Genomic DNA, 12,325 nt, shown 5'->3' on the forward strand with positions numbered 1-12,325 from the left:
GGATAAGTCTCCTCAGTCTCACACACACACACACACACACACACACACAAAATGGTATTTATGAACTTATTTTAGACTTGCTTTTTGAATGATGGGTGTGTAAGTAGGCAGCTCTAATATTAGCCACAGCTACTTTATAAAATGTGTTTTCAAACTGCTCTGCTGAAAACAAGCGGACAAAAACTCAACTAATGCAGCTTTAACTTTCAACGACAAAAATGACACTACATGTTCAGTATTTATTGAAAAATGTTTATTTCTGACTTACTTTACATTGGGTTGCTCTGCATTATGTATAATCCACATTTATTTTAACTCAGCCGTAAGATGCCCCTTTATTTTCTCTTTAATGTTGCCATAACTTCTGATTTTAATGGATGGATTTCTTGTAGAGATAAACTCTCCCGCTAATGTATCGCTCCTCCTGCTGCAGGTCCTTGACTCTCTCAGCATTCAGATGTGGGTTTTCCATGTATTTGTCCGTCTCTTTGACTCCTACTGGACTCCACAGTCCCTCGTCCTCCATCAGCTGCAGCTCTCTCTCCAGTTCCTTCCTGTATTCGATTGATGGTGTTGTTGTGTGGTCACCTCTCGAAATGCAGACAAAACCTCCTGTAGACAAACAATGTATTTAGTTATAGTTAGTTTTATACTGGAGGAAGCATATTATTTGTAAAACCCTTCTAAATACTCACACATGAGATTAACACAACCATTTAAAAAACACAGATTCCAACTCTAACAGACTGTTAGAGCTCCAAGAGCATCAGAAGCTTTACTTTGTCTTATCTACAGTAAATCTGGTGCTTTATGTACCTCATCAGGTCACTTCACCATCTATTGACTGACTGAACACTGACAAGATGAGACGAGACGAGACAACACAAGACTTTGTCTCCTAGAAATTATATCTATATTCTACAAATTTACAGCTTCTAGCTGTAATAATGTTTCTTTATCAACATAATGAATAAATGATTTTTCAGCAATGTCATGAAATGTTCTGTCTGAACATACTTGTAAAATGTTCACCAGTGATTTTTTTTGTTATATCTGCAATATTTGCTCGTGGTATTTATAGTGTACTGGATGTTTTTCATGGCTCTGTTTGGACACTCAGTTTCTAAACCCAACCCTGAAGGATTGGTGGTCTTGGTCTAATATTGGAAAAGTCATCAGTGACCTGAGGAAAGACACTGGTTTGAATTTGCTTTTTCAGCCCTGAGTTCTGTCTGCAGGTCTTCCCTTCAGGCTCCATATGGCCCCAACAACCTCAGTGTCCCCCTCAACTCCTGTGGTCATCACAGTCTTGGTGGTTGTTGATTCAGAGGTCTGAAACCAGACTAAAATGCTACATCTGCTTATCTGGAGCTAGTTACCTGGTTTGGCAGCATCGCAGAACTCCCTGACAGCACTGACCGGTATGAAACCAGCATCCATACCACCGGTGACGATAACCACATCAAACGTATCTGAAACCAGGAAAAAGAAGGAGGAAGAAGAGCCAGGTTTAGTTTCCAGAAGTCATTGTTTTAACACTCAAAGATGAGCAGTGAGTGTATGCATTGTGAGTGTAGTGTACCAGTCGGTGCAGGCAGTGGTTCTGGTCCCAGTAGGGCCAGTTTGAGGTCCTGATAGAGGCCAGTTTTTGCAGCTTGTTCCAGCATGCCTTTACTGCCATCCACTCCCACAAAATGCCTGAAGCCCCGTTTAACCATCTATAAACACAAGAAGAAGAATGCAGTCAACATTAACACTGAATCATAAAAACTGATCAGAACTTACAGGTGAATACATTCAGGATCACACTTTATTTCACTGGTCCATAATTCCCTCATGATTCCATACACACTGTCCTGGAAGGAATTCTGTAATTTAATATCAGTGCAGTGAAACTTAATGGTGGGCTGTATGACTAAGAATTTTTTGAAGATTTTGGCAGTTTGACGGTATATCTGGGGGTTTTTTTCCCTTCTTTTTTATGGCTTTATAGTTGCTTTTTCTACTTTCAAGAGTCAGGCTGCGCTCACAAACTGTTCATGTGTTTTCCTACTAAAAGTTGTGCACCCAAATTCATACAAAGCCCATGTAATTTAAAAAGCTGCGATCACGTGACCAATGCACTGAGTGGAGTAAACAAGGAAGCAGTCCCGGGCGGCCTAGTAAGAAGGCAGGTTGGTTCAATTTTGAGGTCAAAATTTGATTGGATTTTTTATTTGAACATCTTTTCAGTAGTGTTGGGATTCACAGGACCACAGATGATTTATCATTTGGTAAAATCATCACTGGACAATTTAAAGGCTTTTTCCTCTGCATGCTCTTTGTCTTCAAACAAAGAGCTATGCGACACCCATCTCCACAGGAGATCTCACCTCACACCTCAGTGAGACTCAAGTCCCAAAACTTGATTGGACCTTTACAGTGACATGTGACTCTGATGTCACAGGCATCTGTAGATCTGTGCTCCCTTCCACAGATCTCTTCCTCTTCTTGCCCTGGAGCTTCAACAGCTCCCATCTCTCTCTGGTTGGGCCTGGAACAGCCCAGAAGCCTAGACCCTGGTTCCATAGCCCCAAACCACTAAAGGGAGGGCAACTGATCACAGACTCTCTTGCAAACACAAGGTTTTGCAACTAGCTTTCCAGCAACAAGGAACTAAGTGAGTTAGCACCCAGTGTCTAATTCTGCAAGGACCCCGAGCGACTGGCTTCCTCGGATCAGTACCTCTGGAACAAAGGACCCAAAAAGACTGCACCTGGAACCATCTTCCCAGCCTTCTTCTGCCGGCTAACAAAGCAGCACACCACCAAGTGACTCTTTCTTCCATCCACTCAAGGATCGGTAACATAACAACTGGGCATAGCTTCATCACAGCTTTACAGGCTAAGCAAGACTGTTTAACTTGTTGTATGTGATTTGATGCTGTTCATTGAGTTATTGTTGTGATAGTTTGCAGTGAGGTCATTGATTAGTTGGCTTCGCCAAAGCTAAGTGTTTAGTTTGCTAATACTGTTCACAAACAGATTCTTGCACCCAACTAAACAATCTCTGCACTAATCCAGACCGTTTGCAACACACGTCACATTGACATAGACTCATTAACAAATAGGCTTTCAACAGAGCTACACCCAAACAGGCATCTCAAAGTTCCTGCTTCTTTTCCTTTGTCTTTGTCCTGACCACACAGTCAGACAAATACCCAAGGCTATTCAAGAGAAGGCTGAGACACGGGGTCAAACATGGGGGGATTGCACATGCGCAGTGTAACTTGAGCTGCGATGTTGGAGGGTGACAGCAGGGGCGCTAGATAAAAAACGCAGGATCCGCTCAGGCGATCAAGGAGTGCGCTTGGTGCGGTCTGCTTGGACATTTGGACGGCGGCTGCCTGAAGTTGTCCGAATTGCATCTCTGTCATTCTCACCCACAATGCAGGCCACCAGTGACAGTCCAGTAATAAGCTGTGAAAATGACATGCATGCACATCCCCCTTATTCCGTGGTCTCACGCCATCTACTGAGCCTTTGAGGAAGTGCAGACCAGATTTTACTGCGCATGTGCAGTCCCCCCATGTTTGACCCCGTGTCTCAGCCTTCTCTTGAATAGCCTTGCAAATACCTCCCCCTGAAGCCAGCCTTGATTCGGCCATTTTGGTAGTTCTCTGTTGTCAGCCATTTTGTTTTGTAGGCCAAACGGCTCTTTGATCACCACACCCGCCTTTGTCTTTCTCTTCTTTCTCTTCTTTCTCTCTCTCGCTCTCACACACACACACACACACACACACACACCAAGCTTGTATATAGTTAGTTAAAATTTGTGTGTTTTGGTTTGCTTTGCTAGTTTGTGAATAAATATAATTCTTTGGAATCATGCCTGCTGTCTGTTTAATGTTGCACAAGAGGGAATGAATAGTCAACCTCTGCTGCGTCAAGAACTCCGAAATCCTTCAGGCATTACTGTTAATTTTGATTGTTGTCATTAATTTAATTATTAATCAAACTCCAAATTACTAGTTTAGCCTGTTTTATGAGACTGATATCTTTAACTCGCTATCATTTTTCCCTTCACAGGAATGGTGCCCCACGAGGTGATTTAATGTTAATTAAGTCACATTATTTAACATAATTAATAATTATTAATAATAATTATTAATTATTTACGATAGCCAATTAAACCCCAACATATTTGGTGCCTCCATGTGAAGCCTAGTGTGTTGACCCCAACATTTATGGTGCCGCCGAGTGAGGTAAATATCAGAATCAGAATCAGAATCAGAAATACTTTATTGATCCCCGAGGGGAAATTATTTAAATTATTTAAATTATTTAAATATATGTTGACCCCAACAATAGTGACAGCTACGCTCTCTTTTCTGATCTTGGATGTACTGTAGTGACGGAGCCTCTCCAAGCTGTCAACAGACTGTTCTACTAACTGGCTAGCTGGTGAGCTGTACCCAGCCTGCCGTTCAGCAGTGTAATTTTGTAAATGTACAATTCTCCCAGCGGGCCACCCTCACTGTTCGATGGTGATATTTGGTTGAATTTAGGGTGTGATGTTGGGTGACTAATTTCACAGACATAGATTACAGACGACAGATGACGTTTTTTTGGTTTTAAGTTGTGTTGCTCAGTATCCAAAATCTTTGTCTTCCAAATGTCTCATGCTCTTTTGACGTAGAGTAACAACATTTAGTCGTAAGGTGTGGAGAACAAACCCAACATCTGCGAAACTTTCATAATGTTAACATCCACACAACCTGAGATTCTAATGTCATTGGACATGTAAAATATCGTCAACCCAACTTTCATTCCAACCAAAATTTGACATCTGTCCATCATAAAAGTCCAATGTCTTTCTGAATATCATACTGACGTCTGGTGCCTGATTGGCTTAGTGTTACAAACTGTGTAGAAAGTGAGATAGTTGTGGGTTATTTTTTCTTGTTTTATGAAGTTAAATGTTCGTAAGAAGGGTTCGTTCTTAATATGGGTCTCCTCTCAATGCACTTATCACAGGTTGTCCTGACCATATTGCTCTTCACAGCGAAGATTATAATATATTTTGCTACCTGCTGAAGAGTTGCAGCAGCTGATTCATCTGTGCACCAGTATGGCGGTGTATGACAAATGCATATTGTACAGGAAATCACAGCCGCTTTAAGCAGATCAATCAGTGTGATTTTCTGCTGTTGTATCACCTGAAACTCAGACTTTCCTGTCTGCTTGGTTTAATCGATTACCACTGTTGGACTTTCAAAATGATCAGATCTTTGATTCTAAAGCCACAGTCTCACCAGTTTAGTGACCAATCCGGTCCCACAGGCGACGTCCAGAATCTGAGCTTCTTCAGGACTCCCAGAGAAGTTTTCAGACAGGAAGTCTACTGCCAGCTGTGGTGCTCTGTAGCTCAACAGGGTGACATCCTGTTTTTTAAAAAGTGAAATTCTCCAGTTGGAAGTGGTTTTTGCTGCAGGGTTGAATATTTTCAGGACCTTTACTTGCAACAGAGTATATTTACTCTGTGGTACTTTCAGTTAAGAGAAATATCTGAATAGCCCCCCCGGTTAATAATATCTTCTCTTGTTTAATATTTTAATGGATGGATTTATCATCTGAACAACAAATGAGCCTCTTGCCTAGCAAACACTATTATTTACAGTGATGTTTAGTGCTGTACATTGTCCTTGTAAAAACAAACAAACAAACAAACAAACAAACAAGCTCAGTTTTTTAGCTCTGTTTTTGGTCTCCACCAGCAAAAGCAAAACTAGGAGTTCAAAGAGGCCAAAAAGCTCCATAGAGCTGCAGTGATGAATAAACAAATATTGATTTCACAGCTCTATTAAGTCCTCATCAGACCTGAGCAGAGAGCGGCTCATTGAAACTGACCTTTTCATAGTTTTCTACCCAGTTGTCGTAGAACTCAACTCGATCTTTTGGATCAGAACTTTTACAGGATTGAAAAGCAACCCTCGCATCAGTCTGAGTTCTGCAAGGGACCGACATGATGAGGTGATGAACCTGCCACAAAGAGACAGACCATGGACATGATTACATGAGATTTTATAGTCAGACAAAAAAACACTGTGACAGGAGTCAATGTTAAGTCACTTCACAGGAGCTCTCTGACACACTAAAGATGTTGTTCCTCACATGGTTTTACCTTTCTGTTCAGCGTCATAGATGATTTTATCCAGCAGCAGTTATCCAATCAAGAGTTCAAAATATTCTCTCAGCAGAAAACACTTTTAGGCTCCACTGCTTTGCAGTTCTGAAAATGGGGAAGTTGGATTCAGCCAACTGGAGTACCAAGCCCCGCCCACCGGCCGAGTCACAAAAGGTCTCATTTCACAGCGCCATCACAGCACTGAGACTGCACTCATAGAGGTAATAAATGACAATCGCCTGAACACTGACTCAGGCAAAGTCTCTGTTTTAGTGCTGTTGGATTTAAGTGCTGCTTTTGACACAGTGGAGCGAACCATTTGTTATAAAGACTAGAAAAGTGGGTCAGACTCACTGGAACTGTCCTTAATTGATTCAAGTCATATCTTCATGAGAGGAAGTACTTTGTCTCGATTCATAATTATAGTCAGAGCAGATGGCTGTGACATGTGGCGTCCCACAGGGCTCCATTTTGGGAACCCCCTTGTTTTATCTCTATATGCTTCTGTTAGGCCAAATCATACAAAATATTAAATTAGCCGACCATAATTATGCAGATAACACGCAAATATACATATCCCTTTCACCAGGTGATTATAGACCTGTAGAATAAACCAGTGTCACTGTATTGAGCAAATCAATGATTGGATGTATCAAAATTTTCTCCAACTCAACCGAGATAAGACTGACATAATTGTCTTTGGGCACAGAAAGAAAGACCTAGTGTCAGCTCTCACCTTGAATCCCCCTCTCTTATAACTAAGAGTCAAGCAAGAAACTTTGGTGGTCAGGAACGCATACCTCTAGTCACCTCTCTGTCAGCCTCACTAAATCTTTGCTACATTTGGGGGGGATCGGCAGGAGGGTGCAGGGAACTGTCAACCACCGGTTTTAGGAGCGAGACGTGGAATACGGGGTGAACCTTGAGTGCTGCGGGAAGCTTTAGTCAGACGGCACTGGGATTGATGATGCGATCCACAGGGTAGGGTCAGATTAACCTGGGAGCCATTTTCCGGGAATCCGCCAGTTCCGGACCGTAGTCCTCTCCAGAGCGGCTCTGGCTTCCTGCCAGACCCAGCGGGCTCAACGGAACTGGGCCTGGACCAAGGGACTGCCACCTCGAGTTCCTGGCTGGGGAATAGGGGAGGTTGAAAACTGTGGGTCACCATGAAAGGTGGCATCCCTGTCGCAGAGCTAACCATGGAGTTGTGGGAATATTCCACCCATGGTAGGTGAGAGCACCAGGAGGCTGGGAGACGGGAAGCCACGCACCGCAATGCGGACTCCAGGTCCTGGTTGGCTCGCGCCGTCTGACCGTTGGACTGTGGGTGGTACCCTGACGAGAGGCTGATTGTGGTGCCCAAGGTGCAACAGAAGGCCTTCCATACCTGGGAGGTGAACTGGGGGCCTCTGTCAGACACGATGTCCTGGGGGATGCCATGGAGGCAGAAAACATGTTGCACAAGCAGGTTGGCTGTTTCCAAGGCTGACAGGAGCTTGGGGAGAGGGACAAAATGAACCGCCTTGGAAAAACGGTCCACTGTGGTGAGTATCGTGGTGTTTCCCTCTGAAGGTGGAAGTCCGGTGACGAAGTCGACTGCTACGTGGGACCAGGGACGATGAGGAACAGGTGAAGGCAACAGGAGACCAGCAGGTTTTGTTTTACAGATCTCTCAACACATCATTTACCAGAGCCTGAAATACTGCAGGTGCATTAGTTAAACCAAAAGGCATGACTAAATACTCAAAATGTCCCAGATGTGTGTTGAACGCAGTTTTCCACTCGTCCCCCTCTCTGATTCTGACCAGATGGTAGGCGTTTCTCAAGTTCAGTTTTGAGAAAATGGTTGCTTCATGGAGAGGACCAAAAGCTGAGTCTATGAGGGGGAGCGGATATTTGTTTTTCACAGTGATTTCATTCAAACCTGTGTAGTCGATGCAGGGCCGTAGAGTCTTTTTCTCCATGAAGAAGAAACCGGCTCCCACCGGAGATGAAGAGGAGCGGATGAGACCTGCAGCTAAAGAGTCGTTAATATATTTTTCCATGGATTCTTTTTCAGGTTTTGAGATGTTGTAAAGTCTTTTTTTGTGGGGAGAGGTGCACCTGGGAGCAAGTCTATGCCACAATTGTAAGGTCGGTGAGGAGGGAGTGACAGGGCTCGGTCCTTACTGAAAACTTCCCGTAAGTCATGATATTCACTGGGGACCGAGGTCAAGTCAGTGTTCTCAGGTGCACTTACACCACTGGGGTTTCTCTCCGGAATGGCGGAGTGTAGGCAGTGAGCATGGCAAGCTACTCCAACTACGAATGGTGGCTGTGGCCCAGTCTATGTGTGGGTTGTGTCTTTTTAGCCAAGGTAACCCGAGCACAATGGAAGTCAGAGGAGAAGAAATTACATATAGCTCAGTAAATTCATGGTGGTTACCAGAAAAAGTCAGCTTCATGAGTTCAGTCTTGTGAGTGATGACCACCAGTAACTTGCCATCAATGGCCCGGACCTCCCTAGGTGAATCTAGCTTTATCAGTGGAAGGCTATTGCATGTAACAAAGTCTGTGTCAATTAAGTTGTCGTCCGCCCCTGAATCCACCAAAATCTGCACTGGAGTAGTCTGTTGAGCATGGTGCAACATACACCTTAACTTGTAGGCGGCCTGAGGAGGTTGTGGAAGTGGTGGTTTGGCTCATCAGCGCCCCCTCGCCTACTGATGAGCCCGGTCTTTTGGCAACTCTGAACACTGAGCCAAGAAATGGCCCTCCCGACCACAGTAGATGCAGAGCTGGTTGCGCAGGCGCCGTTGTCTTTCCGCCGGAGTCAGACATGCTCCTTCCAACTGCATCGGCTCTTCTTCGGACCCTGGGGCTGCAACGCTGGGGCGAGAAGCGCTGGAGGTCGGCAGGGGTGGTGAGTAAGAGGAACTAGCGGATGCATGGCTGAATGGAGTGGGGGTGAAAGCACGGGGCCTCTGCCTATCTGTTCTCTCCCTGTCTCTTTCCCTCATTCTGTTATCCAGACGAATAGCTAAATCAATGAGCTTGTTTAATGACGCAGTTTCATCTCGTACCGCCAACTCGTCTTTTACATCCCCCGATAACCCCTTACAAAGGGGGAATGTGCAGGGCTGTCAACACTCAGACTCAAGCGATATGTGAGTTCAATCGCAAGCTGGATGCGACTCCTGAACTCCTTCGCAAGATGGATGCCAACTTGGAGAAGTTGTCAGCTCGGCTTGGCTGAAACTGGCCACCAATTCGGACATATTGGAAGCAAGCCACCGGGAGACTCAGAGAGACTCAAAGGCAGACGAAAAAATTGCAGTGTCGGCCTGACCCAAAACAATTGTTATCTTCATTGGCTCCCCGAGATAACCAGCTCTCCCAAGGCCGTTTACCTCTCCTGGATGTTCCAGACAAGATGCCCCCCCCCCCCCCCCCCCCCCCCAGTGAACTTTGTTTCTGGATCAGAACTCTCCGAGGTCGTCTCCACGGCAACGGCCGTGTCTTCGTCATCAGTTATCAGACGGCAGAGACAATGGGTTGGGACTGAGTGGAGATGAAGTACATGGACTTACACACACACACATGAAGACACATATAACATGCACACCCCCTCCAACTCAACGCCTTCTTGCCCCCCCCCCCCTTCGTCGCAATGTAGCATGGGAGGGTGATGCGATGCGCCCAAATGTGGCTGCGTGCGCGCCCCCCAGTGTCTGTGCTGCGACACCTCCCCTTCCCAACGAACGCGACAGAATTATCTGGCACCGAAGTGAAGTCAGAGCCGGCTTTATAGTGAGGTAGATGAGGTAAAATGGAAACCAGGTGTGCCTCGCCGCCCGTGGTGGAAAGGTTGGTCAGCCCCACCTCCGCCCCACACCAGCCCTGCAGCTCATGGAAGGACAGGAGAACAGAAAGAAAACACAACACAAGAGCAGCCACAAAACATGCATTAAAAACTCAACCCATAACAGCTGCCTTGCCTTGAACTGTAATAATGAAACAGCTGGATATGGGGTGCCGTTTGTAAAGTGTCTCACGCTGAAAATAACATCAACATTTTGCCACATTTAGCTTCAAACAATGTTTAAAAAAGTGTTGTGAATTTTTTAACATCACCTTTTACCACATTTACAGCAATATTTGTTAACTTAGAAATATATTAAATAGTTAAATCTAGATATTAAAAGTGGCACCTAAATGTTAAATGTTAAATCTAAATATTAAATCTAAATCTAAATGTTAAATCTAAATATTAAATCTAAATCTAAATGTTAAATCTAAATGCTAATATAAATCTATATCTAAATGTTAAATCTAAATATTAAATCTAAATCTAAATGTTAAATCTAAATCTAAATCTAAATGTTAAATCTAAATGCTAAATATAAATCTAAATGTTAAATGTTAAATCTAAATGTTCTGGGTGAAACTAAAAATTTAGCTAATATGCAAATTCACACTGCCGGTCACCGGAAGTACCAAAATAAAAGCTTGAGATGGTCAGACTGTGTTTATAGAATCAAATAACGAATTAAAACCAACTTATCGGGGGAAATGAACACTTGAACATACATTAGCGTGATAATAACTACCTAAAATAACAAGAAACATGTTTGGAGAAATTTTATTTGACGTGTACTTTGAGTTGTAATGTTTGTTCAATCATTGTGTTTATAGACTTTACAAACACCAGATTAGTCTAAACGGTGATATAGTGACGTGAAAAATGTGAGATATGCATATATACATGTAGCTAAACTCCGCTGGTTTTCTACCCGGAAGTATTTGTAAACAACAAGGTGATTCCCTCCGAAGGGACACTAACAACTCAAAGTACACGTCAAATAAAATTTCTCCAAACATGTTTTTTTGTTATTTTAGGTAGTTATTATCACGCTAATGTATGTTCAAGTGTTCATTTCCCCCGATAAGTTGGTTTTAATTCATTATTTGTTTCTATAAACACAGTCTGACCATCTCGAGCTTTTATTTTAGTACTTCTGGTGACCGGCAGTGTGAATTTGCATATTAGCTAAATTTTTAGTTTCACCCAGAACATTTAGATTTAACATTTAACATTTAGATTTATATTTAGCATTTAGATTTAACATTTAGATTTAGATTTAGATTTAATATTTAGATTTAACATTTAGATTTAACATTTATATTTAGCATTTAGATTTAACATTTAGATTTAGATTTAATATTTAGATTTAACATTTAGATTTAGATTTAGCATTTAGATTTAACATTTAGATTTAGATTTAATATTTAGAGTTAACATTTAACATTTAGGTGCCACATTTAATATTTAGATTTAACTATTTAATATATTTCTAAGTTAACAAATATTGCTGTAAATGTGGTAAAAGGTGACGTTAAAAAATTCACAATACTTTTTTAAACATTGTTTGAAGCTAAATGTGGCAAAACGGCACCCCATAACTGTGTGACTACTTGAGACAAAAATTAAACCAGCTGCTTCCGTCTGTTGGCAGAGAAATGTCTTGTACCTGGGAGTGCCACTTGCAGTTTTATTAGTAGTTTTAATTCCTATAAGTAAAAACATGAGTACATGAATCCAACCTGAATATTAAAACAGCATTAAAACAGCTTCTACTCACCTGCAGATGAATCCAAACCAATGTGTAGTTTCAGACAGAGATTCAACAGTTAGATCTGGAGGAGGAGAACTGAGCTGCTGACCAGCTGAAGCGGTGCACACAGGAACATGTATGGTCCTCTTCTCTCTCTTACTCTTATAACCCTCAGGGTTGGCCCCTATAATGACCTGACTTGGTTTTCTGGTTTGTTTAGTTTCGGATAACCAATAAATGCTTCAGACATACTTTTTATATGTTTTACATTACTATTATTATTGTTATTTGCATTCAGATTTTATATTTAATTGCTTATAGTATTTCCTTTTTATACACATGCTCCTAATTACTCTATATTTTTCATATATTTTATATTCTTTGTTATGCACCAATGCACCAAGCCAAATTCCTTGTATGTGAAAACCTACTTGGCAATAAAACGGATTCTGATTCTGATTCTGAGATGTTTGCTCATCTGTGGTCATTGCTCAGATGTGTCGTTTTATAACTCCTTTATTACTGCAGGTTAACAGTTCACCATCAGTGTGAATTAGGACATCAGC

At 42.4% G+C, this 12,325-nt stretch overlaps 1 protein-coding gene across 1 annotated transcript; it reads right to left on the reverse strand.

Annotated features, from left to right (window-relative positions):
* Positions 1-231: 231 nt before the first annotated feature.
* LOC117266469 (methyltransferase-like protein 27) lies at positions 232-11,808 on the reverse strand. Its single transcript, XM_078171355.1, has 6 exons — positions 11,787-11,808; positions 5,889-6,020; positions 5,294-5,422; positions 1,583-1,718; positions 1,380-1,472; positions 232-612 (listed from the first exon to the last, which is right to left on the reverse strand). The coding sequence occupies exons 2-6, from the start codon at positions 6,003-6,005 to the stop codon at positions 371-373; spliced, it is 717 nt and encodes a 238-aa protein (XP_078027481.1). The 5' UTR covers positions 6,006-6,020; positions 11,787-11,808; the 3' UTR covers positions 232-370.
* Positions 11,809-12,325: the final 517 nt, after the last annotated feature.

Source organism: Epinephelus lanceolatus, chromosome 10 (genome assembly GCF_041903045.1).
Source record: "Epinephelus lanceolatus isolate andai-2023 chromosome 10, ASM4190304v1, whole genome shotgun sequence".
Taxonomy (NCBI): Eukaryota; Metazoa; Chordata; class Actinopteri; order Perciformes; family Serranidae; genus Epinephelus; species Epinephelus lanceolatus.

Excerpts from the sequence above, each read along its gene's own strand:
- LOC117266469 (XM_078171355.1), bottom strand. The coding sequence starts at position 6,005 with ATGTCGGTCCCTTGCAGAACTCAGACTGATGCGAGGGTTGCTTTTCAA. Across the intron at positions 5,423-5,888 it reads GGGTAGAAAACTATGAAAAG|GATGTCACCCTGTTGAGCTA; the intron begins GTCAGTTTCAAT and ends TTTAAAAAACAG. Across the intron at positions 1,473-1,582 it reads ACCACTGCCTGCACCGACTG|ATACGTTTGATGTGGTTATC; the intron begins GTACACTACACT and ends TCCTGGTTTCAG.